This window comes from Populus euphratica, unplaced genomic scaffold (genome assembly GCF_000495115.2).
Source record: "Populus euphratica unplaced genomic scaffold, PopEup_1.0 scaffold1.1, whole genome shotgun sequence".
Classification (NCBI taxonomy): Eukaryota; Viridiplantae; Streptophyta; class Magnoliopsida; order Malpighiales; family Salicaceae; genus Populus; species Populus euphratica.
In genome coordinates this window covers 3,768,900-3,796,568 of record NW_011499845.1, presented here as the reverse complement: position 1 = coordinate 3,796,568, position 27,669 = coordinate 3,768,900, and the positions used below count along the sequence as shown (strand labels likewise).

Sequence of the window (27,669 nt, the reverse complement as noted above, 5' to 3'; positions counted from 1 at the left end):
GATGAACTAGCAAAGCATGCCGGTCCAACGAGCAGAGGGATCAAGCATACAACCAGTCAGAAAAGCAGCACCATCAGGAAGATTCAAACAGTGCTAAGATAATCAGGCTTTCAAAGGAGGGAAGAGCGAAATATTGCTCCAACTGTTGCCGTGTCTAATATTACTATCGCTCAAGTTATGATGATGAAGATGTCATTATGAATGTGATTGATATTATGTTAAAATCCGTGGCTTTCTTTAAAATGAAACATCAAGTGAAACGGCAAAAATAAATAAATAAAATTAAAGGAAATTATGAAGAAAAAAAATATAGAAATGGCGAGAAAATTAAGTCACAGTCATAATATTGTACATCACAGTGACAAAAACCCACCCATACATAAGATTTCTCCTTTATAATTCAAATCCGTAGCTTACTTTAACAAGTTAAAATTGATATATCAGATATCATGTTTTATTATGGGATGTTGCACCTTCAACTGAAAAACTGTCATAAAGGATTGGGAGTATAGTACTCCTCCAGTCAGATATGGACACAGCATCACCCCACAGCCATCAAAATCTATCTGGACAAGACTTCGAGGACCCATGAAGCATATGTTTTATAGTTATTTTAATGGATAAAGTAATAGATATGTAAGTACACTGCAGAAACTTCGGAACCATCTGGAGATTAAAAAAACTAAGAAATGCATGATTGTTAAGGATCGATACAAGAGATACTCAGTACATTATATTTTATTACTTACTAGATCCTATCTTTATATGTACCAAAGATTGTGTACGAAGCAAAAAATCTAAAACAAATTCGTGTATAGCTTCAATGTTTGGCCATGATAACGTTGAGGAGACATAGGTCATTCATTTCTAAGAAAAAACCAGCCAAAAAGAAAATCGGAAGTTAGAGAGAGGTCATACACCATGTCGTCCCTATCAAAGAAATTAAGGAGAAAAGGAAGAAAAAAATAACAAAAGCCCCAGATGAAAAAAGAAGAGAGAGATAAAGAAAAACCTAATTAAGATATAAGGGTATAATATATATATATAAGAGAGGTGAATTGAGTACGTACCAAGCATCGGTGAGAGGGGTGAATTGAGTACGTACCAAGCATCGGTGGAGTATTCAAAGAGCTTCCCTTTATGAGAGAAGACGATCAAGGCAACCTCGGCATCACATAGGACTGAGATTTCATGAGCTTTCTTCAACAATCCAGCTCTTCTTTTGGAAAATGTAACCTGCCGGTTGATCTTGTTCTCTATTCTCTTCAACTGAACCCTACCTCTTCCCATCTCTCTAGATGTCCTAACCCTTTCTTTTCTTTGTTCTTTTTTTTTTCTTCTCAAAATAACCCCACTACCGCAACGAAAGAGAAAACAAAAAAAACACCAAACCTAGACCTTAAAAAATGAGATGTGAAAAAAAAAAGAGGAACAAAATTATAAATGTAAAGTTTCCTTATAGAAAGCATGCGCAGGTGTTGAGTGGAAAAGAATAGGAGGGTCTACTGTCTAGAAGGTGAATGTACAGAGGTGTACAGTGAAATTGGCAGGATTGGGCAAAACCGGAGTGGTTTCTTGGATGTGAGTTGTCGAATTCTCATTGGCTCAGGACTGTCTTGGCTAGCCCGGATTCTAGTGCCTACGCAGGTCCCCGTCCTTTTCCTTTCCTTTTCTTTTCGGACGAATTGGGCACCCAGATAGAAATTAAAAAGAAATGGTGACACAGGAGTAAAAAAGTTATGGTAAAATAGTATATTTTTAAATATTAAGTTTAAAACTATAATATTTAATTAATGTTATGTTTTCAACGTACAATATTAATTAAATTAAATTTTAGTGGTTGTCCAAATTATTCCATACAAATTCTAACAACAAATTTTCTCTATATCTAAACCTAACAAAAAAATAATTCTTATGAGATTTAGTATTTAGTTTATTAAGCTTACATTAAATTTAATTAATTATTTTAGAAAGTAAAAAAATTAATTTTAATAAAATACGGATAAAGTTCCTTCTATTTAAGAATTATATCCAAAATCTTGTCCCATTTTAAAAAATATATAAAGAACCACAAAAACCAAACATAACAAATTATTACATTTCATAATCACAAATAGTCTTAGAAACACAAATATATATATATTATAAAATAAATCTTAAATACTTAAATAATACAATATTCAAACTAATTTATTATTAATACAACATACTCTAAACAATAATTTTATTTTAACTAAACCAGACACAGATTTATAACAATATAATATGTTTATCTTATTTGTAGGATGAGAAAACGATCTAGGTGGTGATAACAAGAGATTTTAAAGAGAAAAATGTTGTAGGATGCTTGAAGACTAAAGTATATGTTAAAGTTTTGGTGTTTTAAGGAAAAAAAAAGTGATTAGTGGGATTTTTAGAGAGATAAATACTTGTTTTGAAAGAGAAAAGGAGTTGTTATGTTTGCTTTGCTCTTTGTTCTGGAAAGGGTTTAAATTTCACGACTTGTCGCGTTTCTAAAACATGATAAATTTAAGTATTATTCTTTTAAAATGCATCAATTATCTTACTTGAAAATAAGTTTTTAATAAATATCATAATTTATAAGCATGATAAAATAAAAATATATCATTTCACTTAAGAATTCTCAATTAGTATTGTTATAGTTGATGAGAATATCATATTCAAGACACTATTTACATATGCATATTTGAGTCTATTTTATTATTTTATTTTATTTATCTAAATTATTTATATTAGACAAATTTAATTGAATCTAATAATTATATATTTTAAAATTTTTACTATTTATATATTTTAATTTTAATTTTTGATAAATTAAATAAAAAATTATAAAGTTGCATATTTTCCGACCCCTATTATACTCCTTCTTTATTTTTAATTCCTAACTTCTTTGTCTAAATTATTCTGGTTCATTGTTCCACGTTAAAATTGCCAAAATTTTTATATAATTGTGCTAATTTCTTTAAAAAAATCTTTCTTTTCTCTTTTTTCACCGGGCATGTCATAGATGTACGGACTCATCGGAAGAAGAGTTGTTTTTATTGTGGGGTTATGTCCACACCCTCGTCCTCTTCCGTATTGACGGCGGAGATCTTGCTAACACTAATTAAGTAATTACCATATATGATTGCGAGATTTGTTACGTGAAATCCGCAGCGAATTCCTGCTAGGTAGTTTGCTAGGCAGACCACCTCGCCTAGTCCAGCTCGCCTAGTCGCATTTATCAACAAAAATTGCAAAAGATCAACGGCCTTAAAAATTATATTCTTGTAAATGTAAAATTAAATACACACTCACAAACCACATACTCATGCGCATTAATCATTTTTCTTACAAATTAAATATGATCAACTTTAATGTGGCTTTACCACGCGCGATCACATAAATAAAATTATGAAAGTGATCTGTTAAATTTTCAAATTTGTGTGAATAACGTATAAAGTAATGCTTGGTTAAGTTGAGGAAATATTTAGTGTGAGTTGCTCTCTTCTCTCTTGTATAAAAAATTAATTTATTAATTGCGACATTAGTGAAGAGTTTAAGAAAGAGATTAGAATTAGGACTATATAATAATAACAACTTAACCCTCCTGCATTTAAAAAGTGATTTTTATGAATATTTTGAAACTAAATTTAATACTCTTTAGCTTTAGATCCAAATATGAAGAAGAGTTCTTAATATTTAACCCTTTAACTAATTATAAGACCAAAACGTAAAAAAGAAAAGGAAAAAAAAAAGAAAAACCTTTTCAACTTAATCTTTATTCTAATTATGTCTAAAAACGGAGCGAAGATTACGTCAGCAGAGAAAACAAATAAACTAGCTATCGTGTCAAGTCGAAAGACCGCAGTGCATGCTTTGTTTGTTAAAACTTGAGAAGGAAGAAAAAAGACCACAAAAAAAAAATTGAGAAGAGAGAAAGTTTCAGGATCGGTGGTCTGATTCTGCACACCATTTACACTTTGGTGTCTTTAAAAGTGTGGTTTTCACCTTCAAAGACACTAAAAAAAAAATAGATTGAAGCTTAACATGATTTTTCTATTTGATTTGATTTTTTATTTTTAAATTGATTAAAATGATTTTTTTTATTATAAATAAATTTATAAAGGTTTATGGGATGTTTTCTTTATTCTTTTTATGTTAAGATCTCGGTTTTAAGATTTAAAAGTTGTACCTTGATTTTTCAATTATTATTTTCAGTGACCAAGGAAGCCTAGTAACCCACTATTTTTCTACAAGAATAATATATTATTCACTAAATTTAAAAGAAAACTAGGTTGAATGACAAATCATTTATCCCTTAAAAAAATAAAAAATAAATGTGTTTAGGCTTAGGTTATTATATTAGATCGGGCATGCATGTCCAACTTATGCATGTCTTATTTTTTTTTAATATTTTTAATTTAATTATTTTAAAATAAATTTATCTAATTATATCATTATTTTTAATAATATTGATATCTTTTATGGTTATATTAGCAATTTTTTTACGTGTGTGTGATCTCATATAAATATAGAGAAGAATCATGTTGCGGATGATGTGGACAGGCAAAGAATTATTATAAAAGATGACTTGGTCGTTTGGTTATAGCTTCTTCTTTTTATCATGGTCTTTTTGCTTGATTTGCTTGTGGTTTTAGTTTTGTTGGATAACAATGCTATTATTTTATAAATTAATTCATGAAATTTTAAAATTAACTTAAAAAAATTATAATAATGCTAAATAATTTCTTATGACCTCAATATTTTTTTTTTCATGTTGGGAACTGCAACGTAACTAGATTTATTTTTCAATAATTTATTATGAACTTAATCTTATAAACTCAATATAAAATCAAGTTTAATAAAAATGCTAAAAAATTTCAAGGTTTGTTTTTTGGGTTATCAAACAAATCACATCAATAAAGAAAACTTCGGTCATTTCATCAAGTAAATAGAACACCGAATATTGTTTGTTACAGGCAACTTATTGCGTAATCGTTTACACATATGCTGACGGATGAGGCAAAGTTGAACAATCACATAATTAAGAGCTACTTATTCATTTCGTTTTGGAGTCCGATGGCAAATTCTTGAATTTTTTTAGTTTCAAAAGCTAAAGCATCCACCCTGGAATGAACCCATTAACATTTTGTGTTGAGGATGTCACAGTCCCTTGATCTGTTTCCGCTGGGTTGTAACTGTAACACAAAAGGAAAAGCTCATGGAAAGAACGAAAAAATAGCTGGAGCGGAGCAAACTGACTGATTTTCATTTGAATTTATGCAGGGTAAGTAGGGATTTACATACCCAAACTGAAAAGTACTGTTGTACTGCAAAGGCTCGACCGAATCATATGGCTGAACAGGTTGGAAGCTGTATGGAACATGTTGCTCTCCGACTTTCCATGACAATCGAATTGCTGCGGTAGTTTCTTCCAACTACATATCCAAAATTAGGATTTCAGAGAGTTAAGGCAAAACGTTCATGTTAAAAGTTTCTCAGAATTCAAGCATTCGTGGATTACTGTTCGTCCATGCACCGTGTGTGTGTGCAAGTGCAAGTTCTGTAAGATCATGAACTGGGTAAATGCTGAGGTTTCAGGTTCCACATCCCAGGCAGGTACAGGTATTTGTTCAAAGATTCACGAGAAATGGCAGGTCACTATTATGTGTTTCCACCAATAAACTGTGCCTTAGCAACACACATGTGAAGCATAATCAAGGCTGTACCTTTCTTTTTAATGCATTATTGGTTTCCAGTAGCAGTTCTTCCTGAAAAAGCATGAAATATACACATCATGGGTCATATTCGAAGTATATAGCATGCGCGCGCAAGTGTCTGGTAGTAATAAATCTAGACGTAATTACCTTCCTTTGAAGTTCAGAAAGTTCATCCAGTATAAATTGGGCCTGCAAAAACAATGAATGGCCTAATTAACAGAGTAATTGCATTTTCTAAAATATAGCATAACATAACATGCACTTTCTTAGTTTCTCTGTCGTAAGTTCATAGGAAGTTAGAGCGAGCGCCCACCTCATCAATTCTAATTTAAGTGGCCGACCTATATCCCTACCATGTAACTCAATTACACTTGTATTTGCACAAACTTCATCAATTTAAAGAGCATTAGTACTTAGAAGGACGCAAGCAGCCATCAAGTATATATTTGGGTCTCTCAGCCGTTTTGATTTTTAGAGTTGTGTAGCCACAATTTGTTCGTTTTGGGATGTAGTTTATTATACGAGGGGTTTGTTTATTTGAGAATTTTACATATTTTATATCCCTTTTTTTTCGTAACACATAAAAATATTAATGCTAACTTCGAGATATATGTTTAAGTGTTTTTGGGCTTATGAGATTTTTCATCATCATTCTCTCTGCGAGTACAAGCTTGTTGCTCTTATGATATTTAGTTATTCCTTGTAATGCTTTTTAAATTGATGAAGTTTGTGCAAATACAAGTATATTTGAGTTTTGAGTTTAGATGTTGCTAATTTACTCTCTTTGATCTTGGTTAAATATTTGTACCATCTTTCTCCGTAGATAAACAATTGCTCAAACCATGTAAATATATGCATTGTTTTATCTCTTATGTTTTTTCAATCTCTGTAATATCTACTGAAAATTTTGTTTTAAGATGCTATAAAAACCCTTGACAAATTAGTATCAAAGCTTTGATTTGTGCTAATTATTAGAATACTGGTATAAAAACCCGACAAGATAAAAGGTAAGAAATAAAATAAAATAAAAAATAAGACACATAAGAATTTACATGATTTATCCAATTAGCTACATCCATAGGCAAATATAAAAAAAATTTACTAAGTAAAGTAGAAATTATAACCTCTCTTCTAATAGAAAAAAAAACTTAAATCTCTCTATTAATAAAACGAAACACCTCATTTATTCTTTTATAAATACCTCATAATTTTGTAAAATTACTTTTTTTTCTTGCTTTCCTCTTCTTCTCTTTTGTGTTGCATCTTTGCTAATAGAAAAAAAAAACTTAAATCTTTTTATTAATAAAACGAAACACCTCATTTATTTTTTTATAAATACCTTATAATTTTGTAAAATTACTTTTTTTTTCTTGCTCTCCTCTTCTTCTCTTTTGTGTTGCATCTTAAGGTTTAGATATATTGTCTATTTATAGACAAACATCAGTATAAATGACAAAAGATATTAATTAATGTTGCAAGTGATACCGAATTGATGCTCAGTATTGTTGACTTTGATTATACAAATTATTGTCCAGCTGGCTCCACACTAATAATAGGAATGCTAATAATTTTAGGAGCTTAGAAAGTAATATTAAATTATTTAACAGATTTTATTTAAAAATTTAAAATTTAAAATTAAAATAATTATTTAATATAATATTAAAATTTTATTCATCAAGAAAGCTTCCATAACTTTAAATATGAGAAAATATTAAGAAGTAATATAAAACTATTTATAGTTTTAACCTTCAATAATTATTTATTATGATTTTTCCATCGACTTTAACTTTAAATTAAAATAGTTATTTAACACGGAATAATAATAATGTTAATGGTTATATATATTAAATACCTTTCTATTCCTGATTTGCTTCAATGACGAGTCAAGCTGATCCTCAAGCTGGTCAAGCTCCATAGTGCCCAAATTCCCTAAATCCTCCCCAAGAACATTCCTACAAAAGTTGAAGTTTAATGAATGAGTACTTATGCAGGTTGCCTTACCAAAAAACAGGAAAAAAAAATTAGGATTGCTTGCAAAATTCAATAAACTTTAATATTTATACAAATCAATCAAGCATGGCATCTAAATTTTTGGGTGAACTGGTATCGTGGTATATATTACCTTTGAGAACGCTGTAGCACGTCCACTCTCGTTTTTAGCTGCAAGTATTCCTGGTACTTGTTCTGCTTATAACATTCCAGCTGTTAAACTTAGTTTCGTAGATCATAGATCAGCCAAGAAAATGCTATTAATCAACCAACATAACAGCTGCTGGACAGTTCAGGTCTAAAATTGGACGTTTTCCCCTGTTCTCTTTGCCAGGCTCTTAGAAGAGCAATATCAAAGAAGGACTCTACTGAATTTCATAATATAATGTACTTTAGGGGAGTGATGGTTAGATAATCAGAAATCCACAGTACTTTGAAATGCTATAAAACTTGACTTGGACACCCATACCGTGCGAATGACACTTTCCAGTGACAGACACCACCATGTTTTCACCAGAACATGATCTTTGAGTTACGAAAAAAAGACAAAATATTTAGTTACCTGCGTCTCCTTTTCAGATTGGCCCCCTTCCAGTGCTCCATAACTGAACCTTTGATATTTTTCGATTGTCGCGGCCATGCTGGAACAAATGCAGAAAACAGATGATAAAGATTAATGTCAATGAATGAAATGAAGTCATTTAGTTACTACAAATTCGCGATCCTGGATAAATGTCATTACGCAGAAGAGATGAAGTGAAAGACAGACAATTAAAGGAAAAGGATTCGGCCTCCACGCAACATAGTCTTTCTTTTTTTAATCATCTCCGACAAAGCTTTTTCACCTTGGAATTATTCTCTTCAGTTTGTGAATCCGGAAAAGAGATTTTGAATTTTGTTTTTAATATTTTAGAGATTATATATATATAGCCTCGACTGGCATTTTAATTTTTTACTATAAAACTATCACGACACCAACATGTATTCTATCGAGGCCACAAACAATTAACAGTTCAGGATTATCCTAGAAGCACCATCGGAGTTCAAAAAATCCGATCAGGGGACGGAGGCACCCACACCACTAATCTCTCTGTGACATTATATTCCGAATAAGATATTTATCAATCGTAATTAAAATTATTTAATGTCACAATAGGCATGGAATGAAGCTAATGAACACATGGGCGGTTTTAGTTTTTAGATTAATATTTTATTGCCTGTATAGGATTTAATTATATGATAATTAAATTTTATCTATAATTGAAAAACTAGATTTTGATCCAATTAACATTATATAAGATTTCACAACACTTTGGTTTTTTAATTATCCATTTTTTCTTTTTAATCCTGTTATTAAAATATATATCACGTTCCTAATGCTTGAAAGTATTTGTGTTTTAATTTGTTTCTTCGCAGACGACACATGATCTTCTGCTAGCAAGCTAGCTCTCCAAAACAACAATTCCTTTTTCCACCCAACTCTGCCATGTTTTGATATATTTCGATTAATAAAGTTTTATATTCCTCCTTTTGTTTTATCCAGTAGATTTCTTTTCATCCAATATCGAGGTTTGTAAGATTTAATAGAGTTTCAATAATGAAGGAGATGAGAAAAGCCAAGTTTCCATACTATTCTATTGTCGGTGTGTGGCTTTACACCTAATGGTAGCATTGTATGTACTAGGAAAAAACTCTAAGCTTGTTTCGGAACTCGTTTAAAATCTTTTTTAAAAAAAATTAAATATTTTTTTTTAAATTATTTTTTTATTTTTTAAACAGTGTTAATATATTAATATTAAAAATATTTTTTAAAAAAATATTATTTAAATATATTTCTAAATAAATAATTATTTTTTAAAATCAACGGGTACAACACTCTCATCATTTCTTAACAGACCCATCAAGATTTCACTCTTATTAATGCACATGATTGTTCTATTCTATTTTTTTTATTTGACTTGCTTTTTTTATTATCCTCATTACGCATTAATGATTTTATTGTTTGTTTTATTATCCTCATTATTTTAGACGAAGTTGTCTCCTACAATGGACACAACACTATTGTTATTAAAACAAGTTAGCATGTTGTTGGAATTAAGAAATATTGTACAAAGATAAAGGCAAGAATAACAAATACTGCAAATGACACCATTATTAGAAATGAGAGAACAAAAGGTATTTAGAACACGTTTATCTGCATAAGAAGCCCCTGCACACGGGCCTAATTAATGGCTAGTAGAAACATTAGAGAGGACAACCTTTGCAAACATGCATTGAGGCGTATCTTCGGGTGTCTAATGATGTAGAGTGATAAACCAATAACAATTTTAAAAATTTAGGCTATGATAAATACATTCCAATTCCACTATATTTTTTTTCCCTTGAACAAAAGCAGTATCGATATTTTGATATAAGAGGGTGAAAAGAATATTAAAAAAAATTATATTGTGTTCATCTACATTGGTTGAAAGTCAAGACCCTTATTCAAGAATTATATCCTCGCAAATCCTGGCACCCAACTGATTAATTCAGCTATTTGACCCAGTTGAACTTTAGAAAAAGGCCATAACCCTAAGTTACCGTGTTACGCGAATGACAAAAATATATGGATTGAAGTTGAATTGCATTTAAGTTAGATTTTAATTCAATTTGTTGTATGATATATTTTATGACCAATTAGTTTAATCTTTTTTAAAATTTTCATTTTGTATCTGAATCTTCATATATGTGTGTGTGTTTGTGTGTGTGTGAAAATCTTAATTAATTGAAATCATAAACTCGCATAATCAAATCCATTTAATTAAGAATTATGTTCCAAAAAAAAAGTTACATGAGATTCAGCAGTACAATTAACTTGCTTTAGATTCAGAAATCCAAATTTAAAGAAACTGATAAATTAATAGCTACCAAATCATTCACAGTCTGAATTGATTTTCTTATAGCAACAGCCGCAAGGGAAAATAGTGAAAACCTACTTTAGACAAACACTTCTAGTGTTAAGTTGCTGTGAATCAGAAACTTACAAGAAGTAAATGTACTAAAATTAATAAGGGGAAGCAAGAAAGATGGGGGGGGCGACTGATATCTAGAAGTCTTCAACACCTGGACTTAAATCAAATGAAATCAGGAAAGTTTCTAATATATATGATCACCATGGAGTTGCATTTAATTTATAGGAGGAAAATATAAAACATGAAATTTAACCATGGCTTGGCAGCTTGCCTCTCCTCTTGGACCCTGAACCCGCATTTCCAAGAACGATTTAAATACGAGTGCAGAGACAGTACAAAAGCAGCGAGGAGACTGGAAGGACTAGATTAAAAATATTAAGTTTAACCACGAGACAGTACTTAAAAATTCATTTTTCTTCAAGATAAGAGACAATTGATTTGTCACCATATGCCGAAGTATGTACGTGCGTGTGTGGTGAATTCCAAGCTGCACGACACCTGAATTTCTTTTTATGTAATGGTACTCTGGAAATTCATATTCATAGAGAGAGAGAGAGAGAGAGAGATAATTAATTGCACTGCTTGTTCTAGAGAAATGAAAAAAAGAAAGAAAGAGGAAAAACTTTCTGCTGGTGAAGAAAGAAGAACTGAAACTTTTTGATCCCTTGAAAGTCTGCATAAGAGGATTCTTCTTATAACTCAAGATCTTCATAAAACAGACACCTAGCTATCTCAGTATCTAGACATAAAGATGCCTAGAAAACTAACATCTACCTGCAATTAATAAAGTCCGGCCGCCTATATATATATTCTTAAAACACGAAAAAAATAATAAGAAAATCCATCGCCAGAAAGTCATCACCAAGAATTAAAGGTCGCCAAACAAAATATTATAACACTTGTTTATTGGAAAGGTTTTTTAAAAAAAAAACATCGAAACGATATTATAAGAGACTGGAAAGAAGAGAGATTATACTTTGAAATATAAATTTATAATTATGTTTAATTACAAGGGGGGTTACGTACTTGGAGCTGCTGCAGAACTCAAACAGCTTGCCACTGTTGGAGAAGATGATGAGCGCAACCTCAGCATCACAAAGAACTGATAGCTCATAAGCCTTCTTAAGCAACCCGTTCCTTCTCTTAGCAAATGTTACTTGTCGATTTATCTTGTTCTCTATCCTCTTCAGCTCTACCCTCCCCCTTCCCATATTCCTTTTTACTATTTTTTATTTTTCTTTTGATTTTTTTATGATTTAATACCAAATATGGATCATCTAGATCTTGTTTACCTTGCTTCTTCTTCTTCTTCTCTAGGGCAAGGATGCTTTCTTTACTATTACTTGTGAAGGCGGTTCGTAGCCAGGGACTGTTTGCTACAGTAAATGAGTACTTTTACTAAAATAGACAGGAGGGAAGGGAGGTTAATTAACCTGTGGGGGGCACTTGCCTTTTGATTAAAATTTCGTGGATTTTTATTTTTATTTTTCAAATTTTTAGCATTAATTGATTGGGTTTAAAATATTTTTCAACTTTTTAGCATTAATTGATTGGGTTTAAAAATGTATTTGGTACTGTAGAGGAAGATTTTAAAAATATATTTATTTTAATATATATTAAAATAATTTTACGATTTAAAAAAAATATTTTAATATATATTAAAATAATTTCTTTAGATTTTTTTATTGTTAATATTAACATATGATCAAAACTAAAAGTAGAACACTAAAATTACATCTTAAAAAAAATCTAAAAAGAAAATCAACCTCACTCTAAGTTAGATACAAGGCTTTCCAAGTCAAGGTTAAGAATAATCCAAATACCACTTTTTATTAAAATAAAAAGAAAAATCAGAATAATAATCTCAGCATTGCTATTTAAGCATCAATTCTTTGAGCTTATCTTCCACTGTTGAGTTGTTTTTCCAACCCCTTTAGAATTTTTCCTTTATTTTGCTGCAAACTGACTCCACATGCTCACCACAGTACCTTTTAGCATCCACGACAGTACGCGGTTGCTACGTGTCGACGTTAAAGCAATGAAGGCCCCCCCATACTACTAAGTTTCTTTTTCTTTGACGATGAACCCTTTATCAACTTGTCATGTACGTTTAAGTTATATGCTCAACTAGTTATATTTTAAAATATTTTTAAAATTTATTAGTTTTAATTTTATAAATTCTAAAATTATTAGAGATTATATGGTTATATAATTTAGATTTTTAAAATTAATTAAAATATACATAAACTGATCTAAACATCTTATTAATAAAAAAAATTATACCAAGTTAGTTATTTTTTGTTGTTTGGAATAGTAATAAAAGTTAGTTTTTAAAATATTTTTATTTAAAAAGATATTAAATTAATTTTTTCATTAATATATCAAAATTATTCAAAAAAATTTAAAATATATATTTTTTTTAAGTGTTATCCAATTTGGGTGTCAAACAATCTCTTTATATGCTACTTTGTGTTTCAATCAATTTTTTCTAAAAATATAAGTATGTTTTATGTTATTGTTAAACTCAGTATACAGGTTCAAACTTGAAGATTCCCTATTAGAGTTTGTATTTTTTAAAATTATCATTTATTTAATCAAATAAACAAAATTCACTCATAAAACCAAGGATCAACACAAAATTATGACATTTTCTATGCTAAAATCCATTATGATAGTAAAAGCAGATTTAAAATAAAACATTCAAACAAAGCTATAGTATCTTTTATATGGTTGAAGAAAAAAAATTTGATAGATTTGATAAAAATATACTAAAAATCTTTAAAAAATATAAATTTTATGTTAATTAAATATTCACAAGTTTTTTTTATATATTAGTCATATATTAATATAAAAAAATAAAGTTAAAATTCTCATAAGAATATAATATTATATGTGGAAGATGCCAAAACTAAACAAAAAAATAAAGTGCAATCTAATTGATTTCATGTAAAACAATATTGCAAAAAAAAAAAAGTTAGGAGCAAGCCTAGCATGGATGGCCCAGCATGTTTAGGTCCTTGTTTTGTTTTTATATACAAGGGATAAAATATTTATTTATTATTCAAAAACATTTAAAATATTTTTTTTAAGTGTTACCCAATTTGGGTGTCAAACAATCTCTTTATATGCTACTTTGTGTTTCAATCAATTTTTTCTAAAAATATAAGTATTTTTTATGTTATTGTTAAACTCAGTATACAGGTTCAAACTTGAAGATTCCCTATTAGAGTTTGTATTTTTTAAAATTATCATTTATTTAATCAAATAAACAAAATTCACTCATAAAACCAAGGATCAACACAAAATTATGACATTTTCTATGCTAAAATCCATTATGATAGTAAAAGCAGATTTAAAATAAAACATTCAAACAAAGCTATAGTATCTTTTATATGGTTGAAGAAAAAAAATTTGATAGATTTGATAAAAATATACTAAAAATCTTTAAAAAATATAAATTTTATGTTAATTAAATATTCACAAGTTTTTTTTATATATTAGTCATATATTAATATAAAAAAATAAAGTTAAAATTCTCATAAGAATATAATATTATATGTGGAAGATGCCAAAACTAAACAAAAAAATAAAGTGCAATCTAATTGATTTCATGTAAAACAATATTGCAAAAAAAAAAAGTTAGGAGCAAGCCTAGCATGGATGGCCCAGCATGTTTAGGTCCTTGTTTTGTTTTTATATACAAGGGATAAAATATTTATTTTATTTTTAAATAAAAACAAGTAGATGACTTTGTCATTCATTGTCTGGAATTTGACAACCACAAAAGTATCAGAAAAATTAATGGAGATGACTCTTAGGTATAAAAATTTATTTTTCAATTATTTTTATCTAAAAATACTCTGAAGATCTAAGTAACTTCATTAATAACATTAAATACCCCAAAATAGGATAAAAACCAAAAATCAGCCAAAAACTATCATCTCATGTCACTTGAAAGCTAAAAAATATTATACTAAGTTTTTTATCATCAAATAAAACTTATTAACACAATATCAATCTTTATGATAGCTAGAATCTATACTATCTTATCACCTTTTTTTTATTGTTTTTTTGATAACTTTCTCCTTCCACCATGTAATTACATGCTTGATATAATTAGTATAAAATATTAAATGCTGAATTTTTAAGTTTTCATGGGGTCAACTTTTTGAAATAGAGCAGAAATATAGAATTTTACCTGATTTAATATTTTTCATCGTCATCAAGATGCAAACTGTACAAGGAATTAAAAACAAAGGACATTATTCTCTATCCACCCATGACCAACTGACACATGTTTAATTGAATTGCATATACAGTAGCTTTCATCTGGGATTTGCCAACCAATATTTGAAGCAATAAGTTTTCTCATTGGGATCCTTCGAATTGAATTGAAGGCGCATGGAAAGATGTGCCAAACCCCGTACTGCTAGTATTCGAGACTATTAAACTAGGGTTTTCCATTTCCGCTCTCACCGGTACTACTATGGAGTGTAAATTTAGGATTCAATAATCGTTTTAGGTCTATGAGGAAGAAAAGGTAGATTTTATGGATCATCGTAATTACCAGTAATCTATTAAAATCCTCATATATATCTGAACTCACACTGTCTGTTGTAAGAGATTTAAAAATTTAATTACCGGCATAGAAATGTTAGTTCCCGGGATTGCACCACATGAAAGAAAATCTTGCCGATGAAAATACTTTCACCGATAATTACCAACGAACATGAAATATTTCTTACTAATATTTCATGGTTTTCGCGGGAAATTAGGTTCACCAAAAAATACAGACTGTGTTTTTTTTTTTAATAATTCTAGAATTTTCTCCGCTAATGATCAGTGGTTTTATTCCCAATTCTATTTTATTTAAAAGCAGCAAACCTTGTTTGAAAGGAAAGCGCCAAGAATCTTCATTTTAGATTTTTCTTTCCCTCTTATTAAATTAGCCCAGAAGATCAATGTTTTTAATTCCATAAACTTAATGGCTTTTAAAGAAGATATCCCTCTTCATGTGATGCTTAAATATTTATCGATACAATCTTTTCTTGAAAAGCTTACCCTTCTCATCGTATCAAAATCTATCCCATTATTTACTCTTCCATGTCCATCACTAAACTTGCTAAATTTACCTAACTGCAGTACTAGACTTCTTCTATGTACTATGAACCACCTGGAGAATTCAATCTCTACGTCATCCAGATCGAAAAGGAATCTAAAAAATGAGCAACGAAGGGCTATATTTGAGTCCTTGCTAAAGCAAAGTCGGAATGGAAAGCAAGTAGAGTCTCTGAAAAAGTTATTGCCAACATATTTTCAGTATCAACACGGACTGTCCGTCGAATTTGGCAGCAAGGACAAGCTTATCAATCTAATGGTTTAAGAGCTGATGTATCGTCTTAAAAACCGGGACGACTGGACGCAAAAGGATTGAAATTGATTTTAATTTGGTATCTGAAACTCCATTGCGTCGTCAATCAATTCTCTCTCTCTCACTCTCAAAAGCCTTGAATGTGCCAACACATCAACACTATATATAGACGAATCAAAGAAGGTGCTCTTAGGCCACATTCAAATGCAATGAAGCCTCATCTAACAGAGGCAAATAAAAAGGCCAGGCTAGAATTTTGCTTTTCCGTGCTTGATCACTGTAGTCTGAACAGCACGCCTGTGTTCATGTTTAATTTTATTTCCATTGATGACAAGTGATTTTACATGTCAGAGACCACATAAAGATATTATCTCCTCCCTAATGGAGTTGAGCCTTTTGCGAGCTGGCAAAAGGAAAAGTTTCATTACCAAGATCATGTTTCTAGCTGCTGTAGAACGCCATCGATATGATCCAATGTGCAATGAAGAATTTTCAGGAAAAAACTGCTATTTTCCTTTATATATAAGGATCCAGCAAAGCGTACTAGCAGAGATTGTTGTGAAGGAACCTTGACAAGAACCATTCTATCTGTCGATCATGTTTAATTCAGAAGGTTCTCCCGGTTATTAACTGGCCAAGATGCTATGGCAGTGGAACAATTTTCATCCAACAAGGTAATGTAAGGCTGCATAGTGATCCAAGTGACATGGAATTCCTTGAAGAAGAGATAAAGCTAGGTTTGATAAATATTCGACTTTGTTTTATACCTCCTAGTAGTCCTGAATTGAATGTGTTGGGACCTGGGTTTTCTCGAGCCATTCAGTCTTCACAACAACAAGAAGCTCTTACAGCAATTTATGAATTAGTTGCTTCCATACAAAAAGCATTTGATGAATTATTACCGCCAGAAGCTCAGTTATGTTTTTTCGACACTGCAAATGTGTATGAGAGAAATTATAAAAGTTCTAGGAGGTAATAAATGTTATACACTGCCACACAGGAACAAAGAGGTTAGAGTTTGATATATATTCAAATAGAAAGTGATCAAAGTCTTGTGCAAGAATCCTTGACCATTTAGGGTGGTGTTTAATTATTATTATGTAGTATTAAAACCCAACATGCGGTCAACTTAGGCATGGCTTAAGTCATAGGCTAAAAGTATTACCTCCAGTTAATTTTAATTTTTTTAAAAAATTAAAATACAGTTAATTTTAATTTTTTAAAAAAATTAAAATAATATTATTTTAATAAAAAAATTTAATAAATTTTACTCCAAGTCAATCAGATTAACATAGATTTTTGATAGAGTTAAATCAAGTCAATCATTCTTTTTTTTTTAATAAAACTAAATTGATTTAAACGTTTTATAATTAGAATTATTATATATTCAATTAAAATCAAACTAAAAAAATATTTCATATTTAATTCTGTTTTTAAATATATAAGTTTGATAATAATTCATTTATATTTAGGGTAAAACAATTTTTTTTATATTCTATTATGTCCTGTTTAATTGTTTACCATTAACTAAATAAAATACATACATAATATATAATCAGCATTATTGTTATCATTTTATTTAGGGTAAAACAATTTCTTTATATATCACCACTAAATATATTTTTGTTCTTGTGTCGTGTTCTTGTTTATTTTCAAAATACTTATTATTTTTATCATTTTTATCCCTGGATAATAATTAAAACCCACCTAAAAGAATACAAAGAAGCAAACATTAAACCCCACCTCAGAGACTAGAAAGGAGGTTTGAGTGGTGTGGAATTGTTTTCGTTGAACTCGTTTTCGCAACTCTGATAAGGTTTCCACCATGTATTCCGGGCAACAGATATTTAATATTTTGGCTACATAATATTTTGTATTATGTATAATGTTAAACTTCTAGACGGAATTATTATTTTTCCTTCTTTTTTCTTACTCTTGTATACATTATTCAATTTTATTTTTGTTTTTAATAAATTTAGAAAACAATAAAGAGTGAAAATCTCACATATGCAGTCATTAAGCTGGATTAATATTGATATGTAGTTTTGCTGCATCCATTTCAATACAAGTACATCACAAATACGAAATGGCAGTCCATTTTATTTCTTGTAAAATGAGAAATTACAGAGTAAATTTTATTTATTGCACTATTTATATATTATAATAATAAAATATATTAATATTTATTTATTTTTGGATGTATAATGATTGTTTTTTAATGGAGTTTTTATTTGAAAATATATTAAAATAATATTTTTTATTTTTTATATTAGAATATTAAAATAATTTAAAAATTTTAAAAATAAATTTAAAAAAATTAGAGTTTCACCTACTTTCAAGACACTGACGCGCTATGCTTGTTGATCTCATCTACAAGTGATGTGATGGACGAGACACCATGCGACATACGTGCGTAGAAATGAGCAAGACAGCTAGGTTTGCTGTCATTTTCTGAGGACCATAATAATGACTCCAAATGCGCACTACTTCTCTGCGACTACTATCTCCTGATAGTCACCATCAATGGTGGGCTTCCGTCAAATTCACAGCCGTGTCGACTTGTGGTTGGCCCAGAAAACTACTTTTCCTCTATTTTTATAAAATTAGCAAACGTCCTTTTTCTTTCTGGTTACTGATTATTATATCACATATAAAGAGAGAACATAACAGTGATTATTTTTTATTTAAAAATATATTAAAATATTTTTTTTATTTTTAACATCAACATATAAAAAAAATTCAAAATTTTTAAAAATTTAACTTTAAATCAAAAAAATTTAAATTTAAATCAATTTTTATTTAAATGCAATCTCAAATAAACATTAAATCTCATATAATCTTTTTTTTTTCATTTTTATTTTTTCAAATTATATATTTCTATGCTTGATATAATTTGTTAAAATTTATTAAATTCAAGAGAATATAAAAGTAGGAATACAAAGGTAGGAATTTCATTACTATTTGATTTTTTATTTTAAAATTTATTTTTATCTACCTACTTTCTCTTTTTAACCTTCACAATCCTTATAATTTGTAAAAAATAAATTTTCATTCAAAAGTTTTATTTATTTATTTATTATCTTTTAAATATAAATTTATGGAATTTCATTTATAAGAGAAAAAATTATTGATTATCATCAATTTTAAATATTAAAAAAATTGCTCTTAATATCAACTAATTTCAGTTAATAATAAGATTTTGCTGGTGATTGTTTTTAATCTTAATATTATCTGAGAAAAATATATTAAATTTGAGAAAAAAAATTTACTTGATTTTATATTTTTGAATTTGAATTTATATTCTATTTGATAAGTTAATTTCTTTAATATTATAAGAGTGTTATTTAAATATTTTTTAGACAAAAAAGGATTAGAAAATGAATTTCAAACCCAAAAAAATAAACCATTAATTTTTCAGCCATCATTAATGATCGGAATTCATTGAAGCACTGTCTGTCTTATTTTGTTTATATATATATTTAAAAAAAAAGAGCAAAAGATCATACGTTTCTAAAACAAAAAAGTGAAAGTCCAGGCAGGAAAGTTTGGATTGAAGTTCCGCAAGCCCGGGTATTTTTGAAGGCCTGGACACGCAGGGACCATCCAGGCAGGCGCGCGTGCCTTTAGGTGTGAGAGGCTTCTCTTTTGGAGCCTCAGACAACACTTGTACAGTTAAATGCCCTGTAGCTGCTCTTCGCTTCCATCAAATGTCTGAAGGAATGGGTCTAGGTGGTTGCATCATTATTTAACAGATCAATATTCAAAGCCTTCTAATTATGTCAACAATAAGATGTTATTTATGTTTTTATTACTTTTCTAATTAATCTTGATTTCTAAATTTTTTTATTTAGTTTTGGATTTTCTAGCTAGGTCTGTTTTTACTTGTACATAAACAATTGATGTATTATTTTTTTTCATCATATTATTGAATTATATTTTTTAAAAAAAAATATCAAAGTTTTTTTTACTTATTTTTCTACAGTTCAATTAATATCTTAACCTTAAAGACCCTAATTAATGTTAAATTATTTTTTAATTTAATTCATCCTATCAGCCTTCTGCACCTTCCTCGGTAGAGGTCCTTCACTCACGTCCTTGACTTGAGGCACGTTGTGTAGATACCAGGTTTAGTTTTGCTTCTCCTTTTTTAGCCTTCAATTTGTGGTTTGCAATTGCTTTGGACTTGATCACGTTTTTCACACAGGCTTTCTGAAAATTTCTTTGAATATCGAGCATCAAATATCAATATATTATTATCATTTTTTTCTCTGCTGGAAAAGGAGGCGAAGTGTTCATGGTTACATAATTCTGTTATAAAAGACAAACTAAAATCTGTCCAAATTTAAGGTATCTTGAAGCAGCCAAAGAGAGAACCTAAGTTAAACTACATTATGCAAGATCCAATTATATATTATTTAATTTGATTGAAGATTCTGAACCCAGTCCTGACGTTGCCTAATAATTCAGTTAGATGGGATCTATTGGGAGACCAAAAATATTAATTTGATGTTTTTTTCAAAGTAACAAAATATATTAAAATTAATGCATGTTATCACGCAGCAACAAATGCTATGGTACTTCACGCTGAGATGGCTACAGATCGCAGTCTCGATTCTCAAAGTAGGGATTTTTTTATTTTTTTTATTTATGTGGGGTGTCCGGGCAGCTTACACGCACCACAACTAATCCCCACGGCCCACTGAATATCCTGCAAGCTTAGTGAGCAAGTAAGGTACCGCAGGGATAACAAGCGTGAATAATAAGGTTCGAACCCAGATATAGAAGAAGAAACAAGCCCGTCCACCACACCAGAACCTCACGTATTTTTGTTGAGGCAAATTGTGGTATTGAATAGATCGCAGTCTCGATTCTCAAAGGTTGGATTTTTGTTGAGGCAAATTGTGGTATTGATGATTCAGTGAAGATTAGAGTAAAAAAAAGAAGGGCCATCGTATTTTTGTCGCTTCAAATGTTTCACTATGCAAAATGGACAGCACCTTGTGACCTTATAGTGGAAACTGTAATGATTGTCCAACTCGAAGGGCCCAGACATCTTGTGGGCTGATGATGACACCTACCACGTGTGTACCTTAGGTTGCTGCCCACATGAATGCCCTTCGAGCTCCAAGTCCAGCACCGAGGATGGGTCAGTAAAAAAGAAATGGACCGAGTCCATATGGGCTAACCCAAGGTCCCGACAGAGAGAGAGAGAGAGAGAGAGAGTCGTTTCCACTTCACATGCGAATATCTTATCCACTCTAGCTGGTTTTTTATATATATATATATATATAAATTGGATATCTTATCCACTCTAGCTGGTTTTTTTATATATATATAAATTAATGTAGATATCTAGATTAATTTACATGTATTTTAATTAGTTATATGATTTTGAAATTAATAATTATATAATTTTATAATAATCCTAAATTAGCAAAACTTTAACTAATAAGTTTTGGAAAATAAATTAAAAATCTAATTACATTCTTAAAAAATTTTAGCTCGTTCTTTCACACGGAGGAGCGTGCTGTCTGGCAATTACATTGCAAAAGGGGCACCTGAATTCCAAAACGACAAACAAGAAAAATTACGATAGACCTTTTATTTTTATTTTTCCAGGGAGTCCAACGAATGCTCTGGAATTGGAGCCACTAGGTGAGGAATGTGTACGACCCCTCTATTAAAAGACTCAAGCCTCAACTCTTGCATAGAAGAGGCAAACTAGATATTTCTGGGCCATATTGTCGATTTTGTTTTTTTATAAGCAATAAAAGAATAGCTAGAGGAAAAAAATCATAACTATCTTAGGGAATGTTTGGTACTATATTTAAAAAAAAAATGAATTTTTTTTTATTTTTTATTTTTTTCAAATTAATATATTTTAAATATTTTTAAATTATTTTAATATGTTTTAAAATAAAAAAATTTAAAAAAACCACAACTATATTTTTAAACATTCTATTAACCTCTATTTTAAAGATTAAGTAGTGTTCATACTGGATCGTTTATCGTGCTATTGCTGCATTGGTGGAATCATTTTTTTTTTAATATTACAAAACAGCAACTAGGTATTGCTAACTAATTTTCAAGAATCAAAGATTAAACTGTGCATTAATCTGATTTGACTTCATTAACCAGAGTTATGAGATTCAATTTTAAACATTAATGTTAAAGAATTCCAATTCAGTCAACATTAAGTAATAAAATTTAATAAATTAATTTTAAAAAAAATAAAATAAAAATCTAGCCAACTTATGTTAATCTATCAAACCTAAATTAAAATATTTGAATAATTCAATATAAAATAAATAAAAAATATAAAGTTCAATTTTTCATCAATCTATTGTTTAAAAAAGAGATTAAAAATTAATTTTAAAAAATAAAAATAAAAATTAAATCAACTCGTTTAACCCTTAATTCAAATCATGGTACTGATTTACCTCATAAAAATCAAAATAAATTATAAAATTTAAATTTTTAATTAATTTAAATATTAAAGTATAATATTTTAAAAAAATCAATTATAAAAAAATTCAAAAACATTCAAACTAATTGAATTAATCTGTTAAATTTATAACTTGCATTATGATACTAAAATAATTTTATAAAAAATAAAGTGAAATAAATTATAAATTTAATTTTAATAAATTTAATGTTAAAATTATGATACTAAAATAATTTTATAAAAAATAAAGTGAAATAAATTATAAATTTAATTTTAATAAATTTAATGTTAAAGAGTAAAAAAAAAAAGTAATTCAACTAACCGTGCTTTCACCAGCTCAATCAATTAATTTTTGTTAATGATGTAATATTCCAAATAATTATAGAGTGAGTTCCAAGTTCTCAAAATAAGTGTGGGGTCTACCTAATTCTCCAACTCTATAATGATGGCATTCAAGCTAGCGAAGGTAAGCTTGTAGTAAATTACCATATATAACCCCATAGCCAACATTCTCGAAAGCCGATCCCCACTGATACATATTGGAACCCTAGAATCCAAGGAAACACTGCTCTTCGCTTCCCACCATCCCCAACCGAACCTCTGGTTTTCACAGTCAGAGAAGGATAAAAGCATGTTTCCTCAGTACCCCACTTCACTTCTAAAAGACTAGAAAGCACAAAATTCACATCAATGTGGGTCTCTCCCAGAAACACTCTTCATCATATAATGTTACTGACAGTGGCAAAGCGATTAATTGATTGTTATAAAGCTACACCTCTCCCACCACTCTCAATCATTTCTAAACCGTTCCCTCTATTCTACAAACACGCATAGCATACTCCCTTCTCCCATAATAATTCTTTTGCTTTCAATGCCTTTCCATATCCTGTGGCATTAACTTCCAAAATCAGCTTTCCAGCCACATATTAGCAATCCCTCAATATTTCTCAACCATGTCCATCACCGGACTCTCATCAGACACCGGTAAACCTTACAAGAAGTCCTTGCATCGGAGAAATGATTCTGACGAGCTTGGTGTTTTTGAGGCAGCAAGGTACTTCTCGGGATACAATGAAGCAGGTGCAGGCTATAATGGCGCAGTTTACACACAGAAAGTCATGAGAGAAGATCATAAACATTCTTGGAGGGGAGGAAGAGTGAGCCTAGATGTTCCAATGAGGAATCCACTACCTCATCATCTCCATCAACATTCTCATACAGTGGAGAAGCAAATACTGAAAGAGAAGAAATACAAACAACCAAGCTCTCCAGGTGGGAGACTAGCCAGCTTCTTGAATTCTCTCTTCAATCAAACAAGCTCCAAAAAGAAGAAATCAAAGTCCACCACGCAATCAATGAAAGATGATGATGAGAGCCCCGGCGGTAGGAGGAAAAGGAGGAGCAGCGTTAGTCATTTTCGAAGCTCAGGCACTAGTGCTGATACAAAGTCTTTGTATTCTTCTTCAAGTTCTGGTTTTATGACACCCCCTCCTTATACACACACTCCTACAAAGGGCTACAAGGAGTTCAGAAGCTATTCAGATCACAGGCAAATAGTTTCCCTGCCAAAGCAGAATGGGATTGTGAAGTCCATAGCCTTACGAAATGAGATATTGGATGATAAAAAGAACACAGATTTATCTTGGCTGGAAGAGAAATATAAATTCAATGATGGGTTCTCAGGTCAGAAAGTACCCAGGAATCATGGTAATCAACATTTAGAGAAAGACAGGACTTGGGTTGACCAGTATCCATCAGAGGCAAAGGAGTGTAGGAAGTTCGATGAGGTGGATGATGGAACTGAGAGTGATTCAAGCTCTGATTTGTTTGAATTGCAAAACTATGACTTGGCCGGTACCTACTCAAATGGTCTGCCTGTGTATGAAACAACACATATGGATAGCATCAAAAGAGGAGCAGTACCAATTTCCAATGGAACCCTATGAGAGACTATTGTACATTTTCCTATTGTACATTTTCTTTTGTTGATCGGTTATTAATTGATGATATTACTATCATAAGCTGTGAGAAGAATATTGTCAAACTGTCCTATCTTAGATTTTACCTTTTCTTTTCTTTTTGCTTCCTGCATGTTTCTATCTTCTCTCAATTCTTTTCCTTTTATCTCTGTGTGTACAGTATGGAATGATTATTTTTCTCTCTTTCTTTCTCTTGCTTTGGTGTAAAGTCCACTATTGGAGTGGCTTGCTTAGATTGTGCCATGATCTGTGATTTTCCACTAATACCGCGGAGAAACAAAGCATGCATTATCACTCAATGTGGCCTGTATCTTTTACCCTTTTGACTTCGGAGCTTGGACATGGAACCATAATTGATAAAAGCATCGATGAGTAACACTTTCCCTTTTCTACCACTTGTGTTTTAAGCAAAGGATTTAAATTACAGGTAAAAATGGCCATTCATCTATGCCATGTCTTGCGAGAATCAAATGATAGTAGCCATCCAACTGACAGTTTGTCCTGGAGCTTGAACAAAGTTCACCAGTGTGGTTTATTGACTAAATTATATAAAGTTATCTTGAATTTTGGATTGAATTGAACTTAATTTTTATATTTTAATAGAAAGCTAGAGTTTTTCAAGCCTTAAAAATTACTATCCTAATAAAAAAGAAATTACAAAGAAAAAAATTATGGTTTCTCAAGCATTAAAATTACAATTCAAATATCGAGAAAAACTCTAAATAAATTGATAATTTTGAAAGTTAATAACCTTTAAACTAATAATTTATAATAAAAAAAATAACATATAAGCTATTCAAATATTATTGAAATTAACCAACATATATAATTAACACAAAATCAGATAAAAATTCTAAAATATAACTGGGAAATGAATATGAAAGTAACTAATAAAATTTTTTAAAAAATAAAAACAACATTTTTAGGGCTAATTTAGGCGTGTTAATTTCTGAACTTAGCAGGCACTGACCAACTGACCCTACAAGAGACAAGGCATGTGGAATGCTTTGGAAAAATTCAGATTCAAAGATCAAATTAGAAGCTAATTATATATGTTTTCGTCAAAGAACTTGTTTGATGTGTCCGGACTTTTTCGAAGACTTGAACTTTCAATGCATCTGGCGTCAATCATATATGGTCTAATGAAAAAAGATTTATTTTTTAACAAAAAAATAATTTGAGAACTAAAAAATAGAAGAAGTTCGAGAGCTTAAATTTAGTTCGGCCTAAAATCAGCCCACTCTGTTCTATCATCGGTGCATCTGTCTAGCTTAATCACATAGGAAATAGAGGTGGGAACTCAATTCGGTACAAGGATTCTATATCTATCTGTATTTAAAGTTTCTGGAATATCCAACAAAATATTAATTTCTATATATTTGATCTACATGCGATGGACCGAAGGGCCATTTTATCCAACTATGAAAGGAATATATAATTATTAAGATTACAATGTGTTTGCATTAAAATTGTGGATGTGAATTGCCAATTAGTATACACTATATATATATAGAGAGAGAGAGAGAGCATGTCAAGGGCAGCACCACTGCATCACATTAGAAAAGGATGAGTGAGTCTTAACTAATTTAATTTACACGAATATATAATTAAATGAACAGAAATTTTTCACGTTGACTCAATGATTGATACAGATTGATTATATAGTTAATCAATTTTATGTTTATTTTCTATAAAATATTTACTAGAATATTGATCAACATGGAATATTTTATTGAAAAAATGATTAACACATAAATAATTTATACTCAATTTTTAAATTTAATTTATTTATTAAAAAATATTTACAAATCATGAATTTAAATTTATAAAACATTTTACAAATAATAATTTACTAGCAATAATCCAGCAATGTCAAGCATCATTGTTATTTTTTTTATTGTTGCCACCACTCCATCCCTCCACCACCATTTCCATTGATATTGTCGTCATGGCATCCAACCACCCGCACCATCACAACTGCACCCCATTTCTGTAACCACCAACACAATTATTATATCATTATAACACATTGCTATTATTATTTTACTATGATCTTTACATCATTACTTTATAAACATTTTTTCCATATTTTATAAAATATTTTTCACTCTTAAAATATTTCACATAAAATAAACATCCCCTAAAGCAATCGTTTTGTATTCAAGAGCAGATTGCCAAGTTGAGATAGCTGATTAATTAAATATTTATCGAGTGTTGATCAGATCTAGAAGCGAGGGGGTGTGCGTGTGCGATATATAGACCATAGAGCACAAGTTTGGCGCTAGAGAGCGATATTGATGAATGCTAAGGATAGCCTCCAGAAAGAATGCTACACGGAAATGATGTACAGGAAGCTCCGGAGAGTTAAAGCTCATAAGAAGGCATGAATTTGAAGGGATCATGCAAAGCATGTCTCTAGCTAGTGGACGGAGGGCCCGAGGACGTGCATTTTCCCCAAAGAAAATGTACATAATTAATTACACACAAATCAATACAGATAAAGATAAACACAGATTTCTTACGGACAATCAAATCAGTCATTCTCATTTCGAAGTTTGGAGGAAAAACAATACTTGCCTTGCTCTTAAAAGGGTATTTCGCCGAGTATGTAACATAGAATACAAAATTTGAGGAGATAGCACTCTTTCATAAAATTATTAATGAAAATTACGGTTTTAATAATAATCTCCCCATTCCACAGTCCAGCACAAACCACACTTCCGGAACATAATAAGCCACACCTTTCTAGAGAGATCACGAAAAAAATAAAAAATATATGATCTCTACTTTCATCATTCCTGTTGCACAACACAGGCAGGATCAATCAATATTACCGTGTTTCAGTTGCCTTTTTTGGTCGACAATCTCACAGGCGCAGCAAGCCATGAAATATTTGTTGAAAAAAATAAAAAATATATATATTTGTTAAAAAAATTTGGAAAGATTTGTTGGTTTGTCTCCTCGTGCATAAATAAGTTTTGTGTTGAGTTTTGTATTTTCAACGGTGCCGATAATCTTATAAATTTGTTTATTTTTGTATTTTAAAAAAATTAACTTTTTATTTGTTTTAAATTAATTATTTTTAAGTTATTATTTTGATATACTAATATCAACAATAATTTTTAAAAAATAATAAAAATATTATTTTAATATATTTTTAAATAAAAAATATTTTAAAAAACAATCGTTATTATACTTTCAAACATCCAAG

At 30.0% G+C, this 27,669-nt stretch overlaps 3 protein-coding genes across 4 annotated transcripts in view; 1 reads left to right on the top strand and 2 right to left on the bottom strand.

Annotated features, from left to right (window-relative positions):
* Nucleotides 1-24,646, bottom strand: part of LOC105121847 (truncated transcription factor CAULIFLOWER A-like) — a 29,379-nt gene extending 4,733 nt beyond the window's left edge. Inside the window, exons 1-3 of one of the 2 annotated variants that reach the window (XM_011020696.1) lie at nucleotides 24,636-24,646; nucleotides 16,149-16,157; nucleotides 1,106-1,296 (exon numbers count right to left, since the gene is read on the bottom strand). In XM_011020696.1, the coding sequence (XP_011018998.1) occupies nucleotides 1,106-1,290 (185 nt within the window). In that variant the 5' untranslated portion in view covers nucleotides 1,291-1,296; nucleotides 16,149-16,157; nucleotides 24,636-24,646. Of the gene's footprint in view, nucleotides 1-1,105; nucleotides 1,297-16,145; nucleotides 16,158-24,635 lie in introns of both variants that reach the window. The other variant, XM_011020688.1, reaches the window with a different exon arrangement.
* Nucleotides 4,880-11,953, bottom strand: LOC105121835 (MADS-box protein CMB1-like). Its single transcript, XM_011020660.1, has 8 exons — nucleotides 11,690-11,953; nucleotides 8,275-8,353; nucleotides 7,846-7,907; nucleotides 7,576-7,675; nucleotides 5,871-5,912; nucleotides 5,733-5,774; nucleotides 5,311-5,441; nucleotides 4,880-5,201 (listed from the first exon to the last, which is right to left on the bottom strand). The coding sequence occupies exons 1-8, from the start codon at nucleotides 11,872-11,874 to the stop codon at nucleotides 5,117-5,119; spliced, it is 726 nt and encodes a 241-aa protein (XP_011018962.1). The 5' UTR covers nucleotides 11,875-11,953; the 3' UTR covers nucleotides 4,880-5,116.
* LOC105121842 (suppressor) lies at nucleotides 22,983-24,603 on the top strand. Its single transcript, XM_011020673.1, has one exon. It carries the CDS (start codon nucleotides 23,433-23,435, stop codon nucleotides 24,423-24,425), a length of 993 nt encoding a protein of 330 aa, XP_011018975.1. The 5' UTR covers nucleotides 22,983-23,432; the 3' UTR covers nucleotides 24,426-24,603.
* Nucleotides 24,647-27,669: the final 3,023 nt, after the last annotated feature.

Bases quoted from the DNA above. Each gene is read 5' to 3' on its own strand.
- LOC105121835 (XM_011020660.1), bottom strand. From the start codon at position 11,874: ATGGGAAGGGGGAGGGTAGAGCTGAAGAGGATAGAGAACAAGATAAAT. The intron at 7,676-7,845 runs GTAATATATACC...CAACTTTTGTAG, and splicing joins GTGCTACAGCGTTCTCAAAG to GAATGTTCTTGGGGAGGATT. The intron at 5,202-5,310 runs GTATGTAAATCC...TTTGTGTTACAG, and splicing joins AACAGTACTTTTCAGTTTGG to TTACAACCCAGCGGAAACAG.
- LOC105121842 (XM_011020673.1), top strand. From the start codon at position 23,433: ATGTCCATCACCGGACTCTCATCAGACACCGGTAAACCTTACAAGAAG.